The sequence below is a fragment of the Scyliorhinus torazame genome, chromosome 5 (assembly GCF_047496885.1).
Source record: "Scyliorhinus torazame isolate Kashiwa2021f chromosome 5, sScyTor2.1, whole genome shotgun sequence".
Taxonomy (NCBI): domain Eukaryota; kingdom Metazoa; phylum Chordata; class Chondrichthyes; order Carcharhiniformes; family Scyliorhinidae; genus Scyliorhinus; species Scyliorhinus torazame.
The window spans coordinates 254,662,170-254,683,120 of record NC_092711.1 but is presented as its reverse complement, the minus strand read 5'-3'; the positions used below and the strand labels follow the sequence as shown (position 1 = coordinate 254,683,120).

The window sequence follows — 20,951 nt, the reverse complement described above, 5'->3', positions numbered from 1 at the left end:
AAGCGCTGAAGGCGGTGGTTAGAGGAGAGCTGATTTCCATCAGAGCCCACAAGGGGAAACAAGAGGGTAAAGAAAGAGAGAGATTAGTAGGGGAAATTTTGAGGGTGGATAGTATGTGGAGGCCCCAGACGAAGGGCTATACAGGGAAAGACGAAGATTACAGACGGAGTTTGACCTGTTGACCACAGGAAAGGCAGAGACACAGTGGAGGAAGACACAGGGGATACAATATGAATATGGGGAAAAGGCGAGCCGGCTGCTGGCCCAACAACTTCGGAAGAGGGGGGGCGGCGAGAGAGATTGGTGGAGTTAGGGACGAAACGGGAAAGATGGAGCAGAGAGCAGGGAAAGTGAATGAGGTGTTCAAGACATTCTATGAGAGGCTGTACAAGTCCCAACCCCCGGAGGGGAAAGAGGGAATGAGACACTTTTTGGACCAGCTAGAGTTCCCGAGGGTGGAGGGGCAGGAGGTGGCAGGTCTGAGGGCGCAGATTGAGGTGGATGAGGTGATCAAAGGAATTGGGAGCATGCAAGCAGGGATGGCACCGGGACCAGATGGGTTCCCGGTGGAATTTTATAGGGAATATATGGACCTGTTGGCCCCACTTCTGGCGAGAACCTTTAATGAGGCTAAGGAAAGGGGGACATTACCCCCGACAATGTCGGAGGCGACGATATCGCTAATTCTGAAACGAGACAAAGACCCGCTGCAGTGCGGGTCATACAGGCCCATCTCCCTCCTAAACGTAGATGCCAAACTGCTGGCCAAAGTGATGGGGACAAGGATAGAGGATTGTGTCCCAGGGGTGGTACATGACGACCAGACAGGGTTTGTTAAGGGGAGACAATTGAATGCCAATGTACGAAGGTTGCTGGGGGTGATGATGATGCCCCCACCGGAGGGGGAGGCAGAGATAGTGGTGGCGATGGATGCAGAGAAGGCATTCGATAGGGTGGAGTGGGACTATCTGTGGGAGGTGCTGAAGAGATTTGGGTTCATCAGATGGGTTAGACTCTTGTACGCGGCCCCGGTGGCAAGCGTCGTTACAAACAGGCAAAGATCGGGATACTTTCGATTACATAGGGGTACAAGACAAGGGTGCCCCCTGTCCCCGTTACTGTTCGCGTTGGCAATTGAACCATTGGCCATAGCGCTGAGGGACTCGATGAAGTGGAGGGGGGTGCTTAGAGGGGGAGAGGAACATCGAGTGTCACTATATGCAGACGATTTGCTGCTATATGTGGCGGACCCGGTAGAGGGGATGCCAGAGTTAATGCAGATACTCAGGGAGTTTGGAGAGTTCTCGGGATACAAATTAAACATGGGAAAGAGCGAACTTTTTGTGATGCACCCCGGGGAACAGGGCAGGGGGATAGATACTCTGCCGCTGAGGAGAGTAGCAAGGAATTTTCGATACCTGGGGATTCAGGTGGCCAGGAACTGGGGAACCCTACATAAACTTAACCTGACGCGATTGGTAGAGGACTTTAAGAGGTGGGATATGGTGCCCCTGTCATTGGCGGGCAGAGTACAGGCGGTTAAAATTGTGGTCCTCCCGAGGTTTCTTTTCGTGTTTCAGTGCCTCCCCATCCTGATTACAAAGGCCTTCTTCAAAAAAATAGACAGGAGCATTAGGAGCTTTGCGTGGGCGGGAAAGACCCCGAGGGTAAAGAGGGGGTTCCTGCAGCGCAGTAGGGACAGAGGGGGATTGGCACTGCCGAGTCTGAGTGACTACTATTGGGCCGCCAATGTGTCGATGGTCTGTAAGTGGATGAGGGAAGAAGAAGGTGCGGCGTGGAAAAGGTTGGAGACGGCATCCTGTAAGGGAACGAGCCTAAAAGCGCTGGCGACAGCGCCACTACCGTTCTCCCCGAAAAGGTACACCACAAACCCAGTGGTGGTGGCGACCTTAAAGATCTGGGGGCAGTGGAGATGACATAGGGGAGTGACGAGTGCCTCGGTGTGGTCCCCGATAAGGAATAACCACAGGTTCGTCCCGGGGAGGATAGATGGGGGATTTCAATGGTGGCAGCGAGCAGGAATTAGGAAGCTGAAGGACCTGTTTGTGGACGGGACGTTTGCGAGTTTGGGAGCATTGGAAGAAAAACATAAGTTGCCACCAGGGAATGCTTTCCAATACATGCAAGTGAGGGCATTTACGAGGCAACAGGTGAGGGAATATCCGCGGCTCCCGATGCAAGGGGTCCAGGATAGAGTGATTTCAGGGGCATGGGTTGGAGAAGGTAAAGTGTCCGAAATATACAGGGAGTTGAGAGACGAGGGGGAGGCGATGGTAGAGGAGCTGAAGGGAAAATGGGAAGAGGAGCTGGGGGAAGAGATTGAGGAGGGGCTGTGGGCAGATGCCCTAAGTAGGGTAAATTCCTCATCCTCGTGTGCCAGGCTTAGCCTGATTCAATTTAAGGTTCTACACAGAGAGCATATGATGGGAGCAAGACTGAGCAGGTTTTTTGGGGTGGAGGACAGGTGTGGAAGGTGCTCGGGAAGCTCGGTGAACCACACTCGCATGTTCTGGTCGTGTCCGGCACTGCATGAGTTCTGGGAGGGTGTGGCAAGAGTGATCTCAAAGGTGGTGGGGGTCCGGGTCAAACCAAGCTGGAGGTTGGCTATATTTGGGGTTGCAGAAGAGCCGGGAGTGCAGGAGGCGAAAGAGGCCGATGTCTTGGCTTTTGCGTCCCTAGTAGCCCAGCGAAGGATTCTACTTATGTGGAAAGAAGCGAAGCCCCCGGGCGTGGAGTCCTGGATAAACGACATGGCAGGGTTCATAAGACTGGAACGAATAAAATATGCGTTAAGAGGATCGGCTCAGGGGTTCACCAGGCGGTGGCAACCGTTCCTGGACTATCTCACGGAACGATAATGGAAAAACAGAAAAGACAGTAGCAGCAACCCAGGGGGGAGGGAGGATTATTCCGTGTTCTTGCTTTTTCTTAGTTAGTTGTTGATATTTGCTTTTTGTTTATTTCTTTTTCCATCTGTTGTTAGTTTAATATATTATTTAAATAACGTTTAATGTATATTCCTTTATTAAGTTGTAAAAATGGAAAATCTTTGTTTGAAAAACTTCAATAAAATACATATTTTTTTAAAAAGCTCTCTCATTATACTCACACTTCATAACAAGCGCACATCTCAACACAACATTTGACCAGGTGTGGCATCAATGAGCCTGAATATTGAAGGCAATGGGAATCAGAGAAAACCTTGCCACTGCTTGGAGTCATACCTAGCACAAAGGAAGAAGAATGCCAATCATCTTAGCCCCAGGACATCACTGCAGATTTCTTCAAGGTAGCGTTCTAGGTTCAACCATGTACATCTATGAACTTCTCTTTATCATAATATCAGAAGGGGAGAAGGGGAGTACAATCAGGAATGCAGGAGAGCTGCTGGGGAAATATTAAGTACACCTAAAAATGAAGTGCCAACTTGGTGAAACTGATAAAATAGGACTACATGCTAAACTTTAAACGGTGAACGCAATAAATAGTTTTAAGTGATCCCACAACCAATAGATTAGATCACATCTCTGCAGTCATGCCACATCCAGTCGTGAATAGAGCGATATACAATTAAACTAACTATCCACAATACTCTCATCCTCCACGATGTGCCCAGCACAGTAGGGAAAAGAGGCTGAAGTGCCTAGTGGATGATCCACTTCTGCTTCCTTCTGAAGTCACCAGAATCACAGCTGGCAGTCTTCGAACAATTAATTTCAGCCTGCGTGATATCAAGAAATACCAAAAAAAAACAGATGCAACGATAGACCTTGACAATATCCCAGCGGCCGTACCGAAACACTTGGATCTCCAGAACTAGCCATGCCCCTAACTAAGCTGTTAGAATACAGCTGTCACTGGCATCTTCCCAATGTGGAAAACTGTCCACACAAAACAGGACAAATCCAATCCAAACAACACAGCCCCATCAGGCCAATCCATCATCAGAAAAGTGACGGAAGGTGTTGCTGACCATTTTTAAAAATACATTTTTTATAATTTTTTTCCAATTGAGGGGCAATTTAGTGTGTTCAATCCACCTACCTTGCACATCTTTAGGTTGTGGGGGCGAAACCCATGCAAACACTGGGAGAATGTGCAAACTCCACACAGACAGTGACCCAGAGCCGGGATTGAACCTGGGACGCTGACCATCATTAAGTGGCACGTTCTCAACAATAATCGAATCATCAATGTTCAACTTTGTGTTCTGCAAGGCCACACTGCTCCAAGATCATTACAGCCTTCGTCCAAACATGGGCAAAAGAGCTGAACTCAAAAGAGGTGAAAGTGACTAACTTAGACATCAAAACAGCATATAATCAAACATAGCCATAAGGGTGCCTAGCAAAACTGAAGTTGATGAGAATCTGTGGGAAAACTCACCTCCAGATGGAGCTATACATAGCACAAATGAAGGTGAATGTGCATGTTGGGAGGTCAATCATCTCAGTCCCAAGATTTTGCTGCAGGAGTTACTCAGGATAGTAATAATAATAATCGCTTATTGTCACAAGTAGGCGTCAACAAAGTTACTGTCAAAAGCCCCTAGTCGCCACATTCCGGCGCTTGTTCGGGGAGCCGGTACGGGAATTGAACCCATGCTGCTGGTCCTGTTCTGCATTACAAGCCAGCTGTTTAGCCCACTGTGCTAAACCAGCCCCACATGTCCTCGACCCGACATTTTCAGCTGCTTCCAGAAGTGGGGATGTTTGCTGATGATTGTGCAGTGTTGAGTATCATGCGCGAGTCCTCACATATTAACCCAGTCTGTGCCCAGAGATAGAAAACAACATTCAGCTCTGGGCTGACACATGACAAGTCATTCATACCTGTGCCACACAAGGACCATCTCCAATAAGTGGGGCTATAACCAATATAAAAACAGAAAATGTTGTTTTGGCAGCACATGTGGAGAACAAAACAGTTAACGGAGAAACACAATGGATTTTATACTGTCTTAAAGGGGTACAACAAAATTAGATTTTTTTTTTTTTAATATATATTTATTCAAATTTTTCAACAGATTTTCAACAAACCCCCACCCCAACAAAAAGAAAGAAACAAGAACACAACAATCAAAAATTATACATTGGATTTCCTCCATATACAATAACCCCCCATATGATATTTAAAAACACCAATAGGGAAACTCCCCCCCCCCACCCACCCAAACGCCCCCCCCCCCCCAAAAAGAATCCTCCCCCCCCCCCCGGCCCTGGGCTGCTGCTGCCCTCCTCCTAACGCTCCGCGAGATAGTCTAGGAATGGTTGCCACCGCCTGAGGAACCCCTGCACAGACCCTCGCAAGGCAAACTTTATCCTCTCCAGCTTGATGAACCCTGCCATGTCATTGATCCAAGCTTCCACACTAGGGGGCTTCACATCTTTCCATAATAACAAAGTCCACCACCGGGCTACCAGGGACGCAACGGCCAGAATACCGGCCTCTTTCGCCTCCTGCACTCCCGGCTTGTCCGTTACCCCAAATAATGCCAACCATCAGCTCGGCTTAACCCGGGCTTTCACCACCTTGGACATAGTCCTCGCAAAACCCCTACAAACTCCATCCAGTGCCGGGCACGACCAGAACATATGGACATGATTTGCCGGGCTTCCCGAGCACCTCCCACATCTGTCCTCCACCCCAAAGAACCTACACAACCTCGCCCCTGTCATATGCGCTCTGTGTGTAACTTTGAACTGTATTAGGCTGAGCCTGGCGCAAGAGGAAGAATTAACCCTACTCAGGGCATCAGCCCACAGACCCTCATCGATCTACTCCCCCAGCTCCTCCTCAACCGAGGCCTCCTCCTCTTCCTTCAGCTCCTGGTAAATCGCCAAAACTTTGCCTTCTCCAACCCATACACCCGAAATCACCCTGTCCTGAATCCCCTGTGCCGGGAGCAGCGGGAATTCCTTCACCTGCCGCCTCACAAACGCCCTCACTTGCATGTACCTGAAAGCGTTTCCCGGGGGTAGCCCAAACTTCTCCTCCAGCGCCCCTAGGCTCGCAAACGTCCCATCGATGAACAGGTCCCACATTCTTCTAATCCCTGCCCGATGCCAGCTCTGAAACCCCCCATCCATCCTTCCCGGGACAAACCGATGATTCTCCCGAATCGGGGACCAAACCGAGGCTCCCACCTCGCCTGTATCGCCTCAACTGCCCCCAGATCTTCAGCACCGGCGCCACCACCGGACTCGTGGTGTACCATGTCGGCGAGAGCGGCAGCGGTGCCGTCACCAGCGCGCTCAGGCTCGTGCCCACACAGGACGCCATCTCTAGCCTCTTCCATGCCGCCCCCTCTCCCTCCATTACCCACTTACGGATCATCGCCACATTGGCTGCCCAATAATAGCTGCACAAATGCGGCAGCCCCGCCCCCCCCTGTCCCTGCTACGCTCCAGAAACACTCTTCACCCTCGGGGTCTTATCCACACAAAACCCATGATGCTCCTACTTACCCGTTTGAAAACGGCCTTGGGGATCATAATGGGAAGACACTGGAACACAAAGAGAAACCTCAGGAGGACCTTCATTTTGACCGACTGCACCCTACCCGCTAGCGAGAGTGGCAGCATATACCATCTTTTAAAATCCTGCTCCACCAACCGCGTCAAATTGAGCCTGTGCAGGGCCCCCCCAACTCCTAGCTTCTTGGATCCCTAGATACCGAAAGCTCCTTTCCGCTCTCTTCAGCGGTAGCTCGTCTATCCCCCTTCCCTGGTCTCCTGAATGCACCACAAAGAGCTCACTCTTCCCTACGTTGAGCTTATACCCTGAAAAGTCCCCAAACCCCCTTAGGATCCGCATGACCTCCGACATCCCCTCCACTGGATCTGCCACATACAGCAACAGGTTGTCAGCATACAACGACACCCGGTTTTCCTCTCCCCCCCGGACCAGTCCCCTCCATTTCCTGGACTCCCTCAGTGCCATGGCCAGAGGCTCAATTGCCAGTGCAAACAAAGGGGATAGGGAGCACCTCTGCCTCGTCCCCCGGTACAGCCGAAAGTACTCCGACCTCCGTCCATTCGTAGCCACACTCTCCACCGGGGCTCTATATAGCAGCCTGACCCAATTGATGAACCCCTCCCGAACCCAAACCTCCGCAACACTTCCCAAAGATACTCCCACTTCACCCGGTCAAAGGCCTCCTCCGCGTCCATAGCTGCCACTATCTCTGCTTCTCCCTCCACCGAGGGCATCATTATCACATTGAGGAGCCTCCGCACATTTGTATTTAATTGCCTACCCTTCACAAATCCCGTCTGGTCCTCATGAATCACCCCCGGGACACAGTCCTCAATTCTCGTAGCCAGCACCTTCGCCAGCAACTTACCATCAACATTGAGGAGCGAGATCGGTCTATACGACCCACATTGCAGTGGATCCTTGTCCCGCTTCAGGATCAAATAAATCAGCACCCTAGACATTGTTGGGGGCAAGGTCCCCCCTCCCTCTCGTTATTGAAAGTCCTCACTAGCAACGGGCCCAGCAGGTCCACGTATTTCCTGTAGAATTCAACCGGGAACCCATCCGGCCCCAGGGCCTTCCCCGCCTGCATGCTCCCCAATCCTTTAACCAGCTCCTCCAGCACAATCGGCGCCCCCAAACCAGCCACCTCCTCCTCCTCCACCCTCGGGAACCTCAGCTGATCTAGGAATCGTCGCATCCCCTCCTCCCCCGCTGGGGGCTCAGACCTGTACAGATCCCCATAGAAGTCCCTAAATACCTTGTTTATTCTCACCGCACTCCGCACCGTATTCCCCCCTCTATCCTTAACTCCACCAATCTCCCTCGCTGCCTCCCGCTTATGAAGCTGATGTGCCAGCATCCGACTCGCCTTCTCCTCATACTCATACGTCGCCCCCTGCACTTTCCTCCACTGTGCCTCTGCTTTCCCCGTGGTCAACAGGTCAAACTCTGTCTGGAGGTTCCGTCGCTCCCCGAGTATCCCTCTTCGGGGGGCCTCTGCATACCTCCTGTCCACCCTTAAAATCTCCCCCACCAACCTCTCCTCCCTGTGGGCCCTAATGGAGATTAGCTCTCCCCTGACCACCGCCTTCAGCGCCTCCCAGACTACCCCCACCTGCACCTCCCCGTTGTCGTTAGCCTCCAAATATCTTTCAATGCACCCCCGCACCCGCCCACACCCCCCCTCATCCGCCAATAGTCCCACATCAAGGCACCACAGCGGGCACTGGTCCCTCTCCTCCCCCAACTCCAGCTCCACCCAATGCGGGACGTGGTCCGAGATGGCTATGGCCGAATATTCCGTTCCCTCCACTCTCGGGATTAGCACCCGACTCAAAATGAAAAAATCTATCCGGGAGTAGGCTCTATGGACGTGGGAAAATACGGAAAATTCCCTGGCCAGCAGCCTAACAAAACTCCATGGATCCACTCCCCCCATCTGGTCCATAAACCCCCTGAGCACCTCGGCCGCAGCCGGCCTCTTACCAGTCCTGGACCTAGAACGGTCCAGTGCTGGGTCCAGCAATCGCTTCATAAATCCGGCATCATTCCAATTTGGGGCATATACGTTCACCAGTACCATCCGCACCCCCTGCAACCTACCGCTCACCATCACATATCAACCTCCATTATCCACTACAATATTCAGTGCCTCAAAAGACACCCGCTTCCCCACCAGTATTGCAACCCCTCTGTTCTTCGCATCCAGCCCTGAATGAAAGACCTGCCCTATCCATCCCTTTCTCAGCCTAACCTGAACTGCCACCTTCAGATGGGTCTCCTGGAGCATAACCACGTCTGCCTTCAGTCCCTTTAAGTGCGCGAACACCCAGGCCCTCTTGACCGGCCCGTTCAGGCCCCTCACATTCCAAGTTATCAGCCGGATTGGGGGGCTACTCGCCCCCCCCCCCCCCCCCCCCCCTGCCGACTAGCGATCTCCTTTTCTAGGCCAGCCACGTGCCCGCGCCTCCCGCACCCTCCAGTCCCCCAGGCGGCGGACCCCCGCCCCAACTACCTCTCCTACTTCCAGCTCCCCTTTGGCCAATGCAGCAGCAACCCTGTTCCCCCCTCCCCCCGCTCGATCCACATCTAGCCATTTTGCTCCCCCCATGACACTCCCGTAAGTCAGCTAACTCCTGCTGACCCCAGCCTCTCCCGCCATTCCATCGACCCCCCCCAGTGTGAGAACAATATAAGCTAAATATGGGGGAAAAGTGAGATCTTTGCAGTCCAGACGGTGAAGATGCCGGTCCTCCCGAGATTCCTGTTCGTGTTTCAATGTCTCGCCATCTTTATTCCGTGGTCCTTTTTTAAACGGGTCAACAAAGTGATCTCTGGCTTTGTTTGGGTGGGCAAGACCCCGAGTAAGGAAGGTAATGCTTGAGCGGAATCAGGGAGAGGGCGGGCTGGCACTGCCAAATTTTAGTAACTATTACTGAGCAGCAAATCTAGCCATGATCAGGAAGTGGGTGGTGGGGGAAGGGTCGGCATGTGAGCATATGGAGGCGGCTTCATGCAAGGGCACCAGTTTGGGGGCATTGGTAACTGCGCCTCTGCCGTTCCCGCCGGCACAGTTGTGGTGGCGGCGCCGAGAGTCTGGGGGCAATGGAGGAGACATGTGGGAGCAGAGGGAGCATCGGTCTGGTCCCCAATCTGTAATAATCACCGGTTTTCCCCAGGAAGTATGGATGGGGTCTCCGGATATGTCGGAGACCAGGGATTGAGAGGATGGGGGATATGTTTATGGAGGGGAGCTTTTAGAGTGTGAGGGCGCTGGAGGAGAAGTTTGGGTTGGCGAGGGGAAACAAATTCAGGTATCAACAGGTGCGGGACTTCCTACGTAAACAGGTGTCAACCTTTCCGCTCCTACCGCTAAGGGGGAATTCAGGACAGGGTAGTTTCCAGAGGGTGGGTAGGAGAAGGGAGTGTCTCGGACATTTACAAGGAACTTATGGGGTCAGAGGAGACGCAGACCGAGGAGCTGAAGCACAAGTGGGAGGAGGAGCTGGGAGGAGAGATAGAAGATGGTCTATGGGCAGACGCGTTGAGTAGAGTCAATGCGTTCGCAACATGTGCCAGGCTCAGCCTGATAAAATTTAAGGTCATTCACCAGGCTCACATGACATTGGCCCGGATGAGCAGATTCTTTTGGGTGGAAGGTAGGTGTGCAAAATGTGCGGGAGGACCGGCGAACCATGTCCACGTGTTCTGGGCATATCCGAAGTTTAGGGGATTTTGGCAGGGATTTGCAGATGTCATGTCCACGGTGTTAAAAACAAGCATAGCGCTGAGTCCAGAGGTGACGATTTTCAGGATGTCGGAAGACCCGGGAATCCAGGAGGAGAAAGAGGCAAACGTTCAGGCCTTTGCTTCCCTGGTAGCCCGGAGACGGATACTATTAGCTTGGAGGGACTCAAAGCCCCCAAAGTCAGAGACCTGGCTATCGGACATGGCTAGCTTTCTCTGTTTGGAGAAAATCAAGTTCGCCTTGAGAAGGTCACTGTTAGGGTTCGCCCGGAGGTGGCAACCGTTCGTCGACTTCTTCGCGGAAAATTAATCGTCAGCAGAAGAGGGGGGGGGGTTAGTTCAGCTTACAGTAGGTGGTTAATAAAGCTGGGACTTGTAAAGGAGGGAGATGGCTTTTGCATTATGTTTATAGTTTTGTGTACATGTTTATTGTGTTATGTGCCAGGGTTTAGAGAACCCCAAAGTGTACCATGGCGTTCACCTGACCCACAACATTTATTAGATTGTGGTATGGGGAGCACACGGCCCACTCTACGATGTGGTACAGCAGAAATGGAAAACTATTTTGGCTTCAGCTCCAACACTGAAAACAAAACTAAAACACACCCTGCAGCAAACAGCCTAAAACAAAAGTAAAAAGTTGACAGACAGCCCAGCTCCACCCACACTCTGACATCACTGATAATCATCCATTTCTTAAAGGTACATTTCTTAAACACCCATTCCTTAAAGGTACTCTCACATGACAATTGTGTTGTTGTTATAATACCAAAAAATACCTCAATAAAATGTTTATTAAAAAAAGAGCAAATCTGCAGGAACAATCACAGATGTGCAAGAACTCTTTAGAGAGGGATATTTTAAATACGCAATATTAATTGGGATAATGTTAGAATAAAGGGGAAAATTCCAGGAGAACTTTCTTGACCATAGGAAGGAGGTATTGCTGGTGGCGAGGAATGAAGTGGGCCAAATGTCTGTGGGAGAGCACTTGGACAAGAGTGATCGCTGCATCATAATGTTTAGATTAATAACAGAGAAGAGCAAGGAGCAATTTAAAGTAAAATTCCGAAATTGGAAGAGTGCCCATGGGATATAGTGAAAGCAAAATGAAACCAACTTTTGACAGGAAAAATGGTAACAATAGCTGACCAAAACATTTCCACGACTGAACAGCTACTTTCCAATAAAAGGTATGGAAGCCAAATCCAGGGCTCCTTGGATGACAAAGGAGATAGAGAGCACGAGAAAACAAACAAAAAAAATAGGTTGCATTTTTCACTTTGGGTGAATTATTCAAGTAGGATCGGTTCTATTCCGGAAAAAGCATAAAAAGTAGAGAAGTGTTTTCACAATTGTATAGGGTGTTGGTGAGACCACATCTGGAATAGTGTGTCCAGTTTGGGTCTCCTTATTTGTGGAAGGATGTAGTGGCATTGGAGGTAGTTCAGAGGAGATTCACCAGATTAATTCCAGGGGTGAAAGTTTGATGTATGAGGAGAGATTAAACAGTTTGGGTTTATAACCTGCTAGAAGGATGAGGGGGATATGATCGAGATATATAAAATACTAAAAGGGATTGATAAAGTAAATGTAGACCAAATGTTTCCCCTTGAAGTCAATCTAGAAGAAGAGGTTAGATATAGATTGAGAGGCCGTAGATTTAGAACTGAGATGAAGAGGAACCACTTCTCACAGAGGGTGGTGAATTTGTGGAACTCGCTGCCCCAGAGTGCAGTGGAATCAGAGTCACTAAATGGTTTCAAGAAGGAGATTAGATATATTTCTGATTTTAAAAATTTGTCAAATAGATATCGGGAACAGGGAGGGAGGTGGTTTTGAGACCAGGAAGTGATCAGCAATGATCTGATTGAATGGCAAAGCAGGCTCGAGGGGCTGAATTGCCTACGTCTACTCCTAATTCCTATGTTCTTATGTTCAAAGAGGGTCATATATGCTTCGAGCCACGAGTCAAGTGGGTGAAGTACAATTGACTAACGATAGTTAAGGAGTACTCTGTATCAGCATCCACTAAGTGGATGCTAAAATAATGGCAGAAGCGGAAATAGTAGAGGTGATGGCTGGCTATGCTTAGATTCAGTAATTCACCTTTTCTGGATAGCTTGCTAAGTGGAAATGATAGCAGAAACCCGTGCCCTAATTGTCCCTAAATATGATTTTGGGGGGTACAGCCAGAGGGCTGGAAAGTGTCAAATGTGACATTTGTTTATGAAATGATGCAAGAGTATTTCTCGTCACTGCAGGCCAGTTCGTTTCAATGGTGGCCAAGGTTTTAGAAGCAATAATTGGGACAAAACTCAAAGTTTGTCAAGTCCTACTTGATTTCATTTTTGAATTTTTTTGATGAAGGAACACAAGGTTGAAAGGAATACAGTGAATGGTGTTCAAATGAATTTCAAGACAGCATTAAACAAAGTACCACATAAAAACACTGGTTGACAAAATTGATGCTCATGGAATAAATAGCAGGATCAATGTCAACTTGGATAAACAAATGACCAAAAACAGAAAGCATGACATAACACTTGGTTGTTTTTTTTCACACCGGGGATGGTAGATGGCAGTGTTCCCAATGGATCAGTTCTAGGACAACTGCTCTTGACATACATAGATGGCTTTGATATTGAATGGCGTAAAATTTGCCAATGTCATCAAATATTGTCGGTGCAACAACATGAGGGTGATAGCAATTGACTACAACATGGGATAGCAGAACATGCAGACGAGTGACAAGATGGAATTTAAAAGACGTGTGAGGTAATGCATTTTGTCAGAAGGCATAGGGAAAGGAAATATTTACTTAAATGACACCATTATAAAGAGTGTGCAGCAACAGATGACCTGGGGGTTCATGCACATTTACCTTTGAAGCTGGAAGGATATATTAAAAGAGTAGAGGGCAGCACAGTGGCACAGTGGTAGCACTGCAGTCTCATGGCACCGAGGTCCCAGGTTCGATCCCGGCTCTGGGACACTGTCCGTGTGGAGTTTGCACATTCCCCCCCGTGTTTGCGTGGGTTTCACCCCCACAACCCAAAGATGTGCAGGCTAGGTGGATTGGCTACGCTAAATTGCCCCTTAATTGGAAAAAGTGAATTGGGTACTCTAAATTTATATTTTTTTAAAAGTAGGATCTTTAGCTTCATAAATAGAGGCACAGAGTACAAAGCAAGGATGTTTTGCTGAACCTTCATAAAGCTCTGGTTAGGTCACAACTAGGGTATTGCATCCAGTTCCAATCGCCACGCTTTAGAAAGGATGTGAGATATTTCTTTAAGAATAATAATGATAATAGTTTTAGTGTCATAAGTAGGCTTACATTAACATTGCAATGAAGTCACTGAAAATCCCCTAGTCGCCACATTCCGGTGCCTGTTCGGGTACACAAAGGGAGAATTCAGAATGTCCAATTCACCCAACAAGCACGTCTTTCGGGACTTGTGGGAGGAAACTGGAGCACCCGGAGGAAACTCACGCAGACACGGGGAGAACGTGCAGACTCCGCATAGACAGTGACCCAAGCCAGGAATCGAATCAGGGTCCCTGGCGCTGTGACGCAACAGTGCAAACCACTGTGATACCGTGCCGCCTTCTTGAGAGGGTGTAAGGGGGATTAACCAGAATTGTACCAGGGATAGAGGATTTTAGCTACAAAAAGTAATTTTCTTTCCATTGTTGCTAAATTAGTCAAGGATGGTGTCAAATTGAAATAAAAGATGTACAATCCTGCAAAGACAGAAGACAGGGGCAGCACTGTAGTACAGTGGTTAGCACAGTTGCTTCACAGCTCCAGGGTCCCAGGATCGATTCCCGGCTTGGGTCACCGTCTGCACGGAGTCTGCATGGGTTTCCTCCGGGTGCTCCGGTTTCCTCCTACAGCCCAAAGATGTGCAGGTTAGGTGGATTGGCCATGCTAAATTGCCCTTAGGTTAGGTGGAGTTACTGGTTTATGGGGATAATGTGGAGGTGTGGACTTGGGTGGGGTGCTCTTTCCAAGAGCCAGTGCAGACTCGATGGGCCAAATGGCCTCCTTCTGCACTGTAAATTCTATTATTCTATGAAGACTTGGAATATTAGAAGCCACCAAAGGATGACTAAAAACAATTAGAGGGAAATTAGAATAAGAGCAAACTAGCAAAAAATGTACAAGCTTTTGTCTGTTTTTAAAAAGTAATAGAAATAAGGATAGAAAAAAGTATAGACATAGCTAACGTAAATGTTGGTCCTTCAGATGATGAGACTGTGGAATTAATTAGAAATAACAAAATGGTAGGGGTTTTGAACAAGTATTTTGTAACCATCTTCATAGTAGAGGACAGAATAAGCATTCTAAGAATGGTAAAAAAATAAAGAGGCAAAAGGAAGCGAGGAATTTAAAACAATCATGATCACTAGGAAAAAAAGAGTACTAGGAAACTATTGGATTAAAGGCTGACAAGTCCACGGGACCTAATACACTGCATTCTACAGTCTCAGACAAAGTAGCTGCAGAGATTGGAGATGTTATTATAATCTTCCAATATTCTCTTGATTCGGGAAAAGGCATTGGACATTTGCAAATTTAATGCCCCTATTCAAACATGGAGGGAGACAAGAAAATAATTAGCCCAACAACAATCAATAAAGTTAAAGGGAGTAGTAGCAAGATATAAAAAAATATATATAATAAAATCAGCAAAAGTCAACACTGACTGATGAAAGGAAATAAGCAAGATGGATAAAGGGGGACCAGTAGATATAGATAAGAGGTCATGGTGTTGGGTGCGATTAATATAAGCATGTGTACAGATGATTGGCTAACAGTAAACAGAGCAGGATAAATGGGTCATTTTCAGGTTGGCAAACTGTAATCAGTGGGGTGCAATAAGAATCAGTCTGGAGCCTCAACTATTTACAGTCTATGTCAATGCCTTGAATGAAGAGACAGACAGTATTGTGGCCAAATTTTTTTTTGCAATGCAAGGATAGGTGATTTAAACAATTGTTGGAAGAATATAAAGAGTCTGCAATGGGGATCCAGATTGGTTAGGTGAGTGGGTAAATCTTTTTTGCAGATGGAGCATGTGAGAAAATGTATGTTCCACTATGGGAGGAAGAATAGAAAAGCAGAACATTATTTGAATGGAAAGAGACTGCAGAATGCTGTGGTACAGAGAAATCGGGTGTCCTTGGACATTAATCATAAAAAGTCAGCACACTTGCATTTTTTTTTTTTTTTAAAATGTAGAGTACCCAATTGACTTTTCCCAATTAAGGGTCAATTTAGCGCAGCTAATCCACCACCTACCCTGTACATCTTTTGGGTTTTGGGGGGGGGGGGGGGGGGGCAAAACCCATGTAAACACGGGAGACTGTGCAAACTCCACACGGACAGTGACCCAGAGTCAGGATCAAACCTGGGACCTCGGTGTCGTGAGGCAGCAGTGCTAACCATTGAGACACTGTGCTACCCAGCACGTTTGTATAACAAGAAATTAGAGGGGCAAATAACCTTTACGGCAAGGGGGATGGAGTATAAATATAGAACAGTCTCACTACAACTGTACAGGCCACTGGTGAGGTCACACAGAGTACCATATACAGTTTTGATCTCCTTATTTAAGAAGTGATATACCAGAATTTGAGACATTTTGCAGAAACATAGAAAACAGGAGCAGGAGTAGGACCTTCGAGCATGCTCCGTCATTCAACATGATCATGGATAATCCTCTAATATCAATGCAATACTCCAGCGCTCTCCCCACATCCCTCAACATCTCTGGAGTCTCGAAATCTATTTATTTCTTAAATATATTCAGTGTTTCAACCTTCAAGCAGTTTGTGGTAGAGAATTCCATAGGTTCACCACCCTCAGAATTAAGATATTTCTCCTTATCTCCGTCCAAAATTGCCTATCCCGTATCCTGAGGCTGTGACCTCTTGCTCTACACCCTCCAAAAAACTGCATCAAGTCTGTCCAGCCATGTCAGAATTTTAGTTGTTTTAATTAGACCCGCTCTCATTCTTCTGGTGAACACAGGCCCAGGTGACAATCTCTCATACGATAATCCTGCCATCCTAAAAATCAGTCTGCTGAAGCTTCGCTGCACTCCCTCTATGGTGTATATCCTTTCTTAGATAAGGAGGCCAAAACTGCACACAATACTCCAGGTGTAGTCTCACCAAGCCCAGTACAGCAGCAGTAAGACATCCTTGCTGCTGGACTCAAGTCCTCTTGCAATGAAGGTCAATATACCAATTGCCTTCTGGACTGCTTGCTGTACCTGCATGCTTACTTTCAGTGCCTAGTATATTAGAACACGCAGGTCCCTTTGTACGTCAACATTTCCCAATCTATCACCATTTAAATAATACTCTGCCATTCTGTTTCTCCATCCAAAGTGGATATATTTACCTTTATCCACATTATTCTGCATCCGCCATGTATTTGCCCACTCACTCACTTAGACTCACTAAATTGATTGCTGGGGTGAAGGTGCATCTTTTAGGAAAGATTGAACCTATACGGATTGAAATGTAAGACAAATGAGAAGATCTTATTGAAACATATAATATTCTGAAGGGGCTTGACAGGATAGCTGTTGAGAGCACTTTTCCCTCGTGGGGAATCTAGAACTTAGGGGTTCACTTTTAAAAAAGGACCCCCATTTATGATGGAGACAAGGGCAAAATTCTTCTCTCAAGAGGGTTATTAATATTTGGAATTCACAACTGCAGAGAGCACAAGATGCTTGCTCATTTAATGTTGGGGTGGTAGCACTGCCCAGCAGTGGGTGGTCAGTTCCACTAATTAATCGCCTTTGTCAGAGGATAACAGGATTTCTTCCAGTCAGCCACCAGGTCCTGGAGGTGCTAGGGAACAGGTCCTGCTACCTGAGACAGCCTCCACATGGCTGACCATGGTGGTAGCACTCCAGGGTTTTGAGGCCCTCCCTGCACACCTGGGTTCAACTGCAATTGGAATAAACCCCCCAACCCACTGCCAATGATAGACCAGTTGCTTTGGTAATTTTAAAATTTCAAAATGTTGATGAGAGTGTAACTCTGTTTTTGAGGGTCTCCCTTTCTCTTACCTGCAAATAAAGTATCCTTCTGCTGCTTCTGAGCTGGAGGGCCTCCTATTGACCCTCCAACTTTGAAAGCCAGCCCACCGCCACTAATGGAATGGCGAGGCACTACAACTGGCATATTTGGGGGCAATCACAGATGAGTGACTGTTTCCCAGTGTGGGTTCAGACTCCCTTTTGAGCCTGATGGCAGGATTCTGAAAACCTTGGGGGAAAATCAATGCAGTGACAAAGACAAGGATAACTGCATTGCGATCTCAAACTACTTGATTACTCATCAGTTACTTTAAAAATCACTAGTATTTGCAATCTCAACCCATCCAAGATTTAAACCTAATAATTCAATAAGGGTAAAATAAAATGATGAGCCAAATCCCACAGGCTTTTGCATTTTCATACTTGGACCATGTCCCTTTACGCTTCTCTGCGAATAGTGTTTCAAAGTCATGTCCAGTATCTCTTTGGATTATCAAACAAACAAAAAACACATTGTGCAATAACCCGGGAAAAAGGGTGGTATTCATAATCCAAATAAACATGCTTGGATCCAAGCAGAAATTCCCAGTCATTGCACAAATCCTGGTGCAAAACACACCCAAGTATAAAATCTCTCACATACCTCAACACTTCCCATTTAGTGAGATTACATTTGCCACATTTTTAACTCAATACAAAGGCTCCTCTCACTGGCATGAATTCTTTGCAAACCTGGAGCAATAAAGTGGAGCATTAATCTGTTAAATTTACTGTTGCGCAGTTTGCAATCATTATGTAAAGACTAATTTGTGTATATCACACTGCAAGGCTTGAGATTGGATTCCAATCAGTTGCTTGCGGGTTAACATTTACCATCTGACAAAGTAAAGCACAAACGTTGATAGAAACAAATCATTTATTAAGCTGCACTGCCCGTTTTCTTTCAACCTTTTCAAGCATGCTTACTACAAAGGACAAGCAGAAAGCAGTTACATTTTTTCAGTTTCCCCATTCCTTGAGCTGCGCGAGATACAGCAATAAATACAAAGGGCTTATATTGCACAATACTTCAAGGAATTTGGAAAGAGAGCTTGGGCAAAACAAGGCATGGGCAATGTCAACTTGGGTGGAATACAATAACTACCACTCTTATTGGTCTTAATAGCTTCCTGAAGCAAAGAACGCCTCTTTACGTGGGTCTGCTCGAGCTGGACATAATCTGGAAATATTCATTAGGTTTGCTTACAGATGAAATGAAGTTAATTTTCAGGAAAATATACCAAAGAATTTTGTGCAAAAATAGTTTGAACAGCATTAATGTAATGAATTACCAAAAGTGCCAAGGAAGAAAATAAAGTGGATTAATGGAGGGAGTCAGAATACAAACACTTCCTACTTCCTGATCTTATATACTGCAAAGCTCGAGCCCTACTTCTGTGAACCAGTGACATTTATAATCACTAGCAATTCTACTGTTAATACACATCGCAACCATTTTATTTTCTAAACAATCAATACTGTAAATTCAGGAGAAAGGAAATAAATGTACAAATATTTACATAGCTAACTGCTATTGTAAAAGTGAGGAATAGAACACACAATTTGGTCGGACTGTTGAATTCCTTAAATGTATTACAAATTCAGAAAAGAAAATACCCACTTTTCCCCCCTTCCTGAATATGGTGGCAGGGCAGACTAGCCGAGCAGGTGCCCATTCTTCAATAGGTTATTTGACCAGAAAGCAATTACAGTCACATCCCCACTGTGTCCTTAAGCAGACACCAAGATACCTGCAACTGTCCATTGGGGGAGGGAGGGGGGGTTGCGCGGAGGCGAGACAATTCCCAGACGCTGCTATGCAACGACTGACATTGTTCCTTCCAGGAAAATGAAGGCATCCACCACCCTTGCCCCGGCTGCGATTAACTGGGATAAGGCCATGAAAGAAATCAATGGCTTTTTAAGCACACCGCCGTGCATTTAACCACGAAGCAATCGGTTGAATCTTTTAAGAAAACAGGTTTGGAAACTTCTAAATACCTTCGAGAAAAAAAAAAGGTACTGAGTCATCATATTTATAAATAAGTACTCCTAAGGTAACTGCCTCAAATTGGACACCGCGAACTTTAATTGGCAAGCCATTTTATCTAGGTTTGCCAAAAACGACAGCATGAAGGAAATCAAATCATAACGCATCATTTCATCGCCAACGTCACCAGGATAAGAATTACTTGAGCCGTCTCGCTGCTCTCCATTCCCAGTCCACAAGATATGTGACCTTTTGAGGCTTGCATTCACTGGCCAAGATAGCAATTCGCAAAATTGTGTATTTTTCAGAATCTAGAAATGATTCAGATATTTTTAACACACACCACAGCTGCCAAGGTCACTGTGATTACAAGTGAAATTCGAGAGTAAAAATTAGAGATTACAAACACTTCGGGAACAAACACCAGGGAGATTTATTTTTTCCCTCCACAAAGGAGTGACTTACATCCGAAAGCTAAGATTTGACAGGTTAACAAAAGTAGTCGGCACGGTATCTTTTAATTCCACACAGCACGATTTAAAATTCATGTAAATCAGTTGCAAGCTCTACGCCAGGATTGGATTTAAATAGAAATTCGTAGCTGCGCTCCGAAAACACCAAGATTTTCCCTGCTTAAATAATGCGGTTCTCGCCACTTTCAGAAGTCCCAAGTGCTGAGAAACCCTTCCACCTCCCGCGAACAGCAATCGGCAATGCCTGTCATTGTTACTCACTCAAAGCCGAAGAACAGCGCGCTGGTTCCCACGATGAGGAAGACGGTGAGGTAAAAAACTCCTTTCTGTCGAGCCATCATGATCCTGCCATCGCAACAGAACGTGTTTCTCCCGGGCAGCTTCTGCCATTTCCGCGTTGGCTTTTTCTCGCTCTTCATCGCTTTGTACTCCCTTCGATAATTATTCACAACGAAATATGTGTGCCAAAAAACCTAATTTGAATCTATTTGTGTATTTTTTTTTAAGTGTCTGGGCTCGATGACAGCGCTCGTTACAGCTGGCTGCTGCTGCCTCCCTTCCAGTGCGTGTCTTTGTTCCCCGAGTCTGCCTCGCCTCCTCCTGCCTCTGCCCGGGCTGCTGTGCTATGCCTTGCGCTGCTCCATCTCTCAGGCTGAGCCTGAGCTCGGCCGGCCACGCCCTTTTCCCAGCCCCACTTTGTCACACGGCCTTCTGCGCGCGAGCGAGCGCGCGCCCCCGCTCACCTGCTGCTTCCCGTCGCCGGGAGCGAGCGAGCGAGCGCGCGCCTCCCGCTGTTCCGGCGACTCGCAAGCGAGCCCATTCATTCGCATCATCCTTCCCCCAGAGAGAGAGTGGTCACCGTGCCCCGCTTTAACCAAGGGCAGCACAGAGGGTGCAAACGGCGGCTTGTGGCTTTTCAGGTGTTATTAGCCACCGACCACGGCCGCTGGGGGGGGATTTTCATAGATGGGATCAGGAAAGATAACAAAAACACTAGTGCTTCATCTCCCTACTCCCAACAGCGCCCCTGATCACAATCATTTAACCCCATCGTTTGCTGTGCAAATTTTTTTTTAAAGGATTCGCAGATGCTGACAACAACTTCAGGCAAAGACTGGTTTGCGATGAAATATGAAA

General features: G+C 47.3%; 1 protein-coding gene across 1 annotated transcript in view; it reads right to left on the bottom strand.

Moving 5' to 3' along the window:
* zdhhc9 (zDHHC palmitoyltransferase 9) overlaps nucleotides 1-20,504 on the bottom strand; it is a 172,977-nt gene extending 152,473 nt beyond the window's left edge. Inside the window, exon 1 of the mRNA XM_072505377.1 lies at nucleotides 20,076-20,504. Within this exon, the coding sequence (XP_072361478.1) occupies nucleotides 20,076-20,233 (158 nt within the window). The 5' untranslated portion in view covers nucleotides 20,234-20,504. The remainder of the gene's footprint in view (nucleotides 1-20,075) is intronic.
* Between the last annotated feature and the right edge of the window lie 447 nt (nucleotides 20,505-20,951).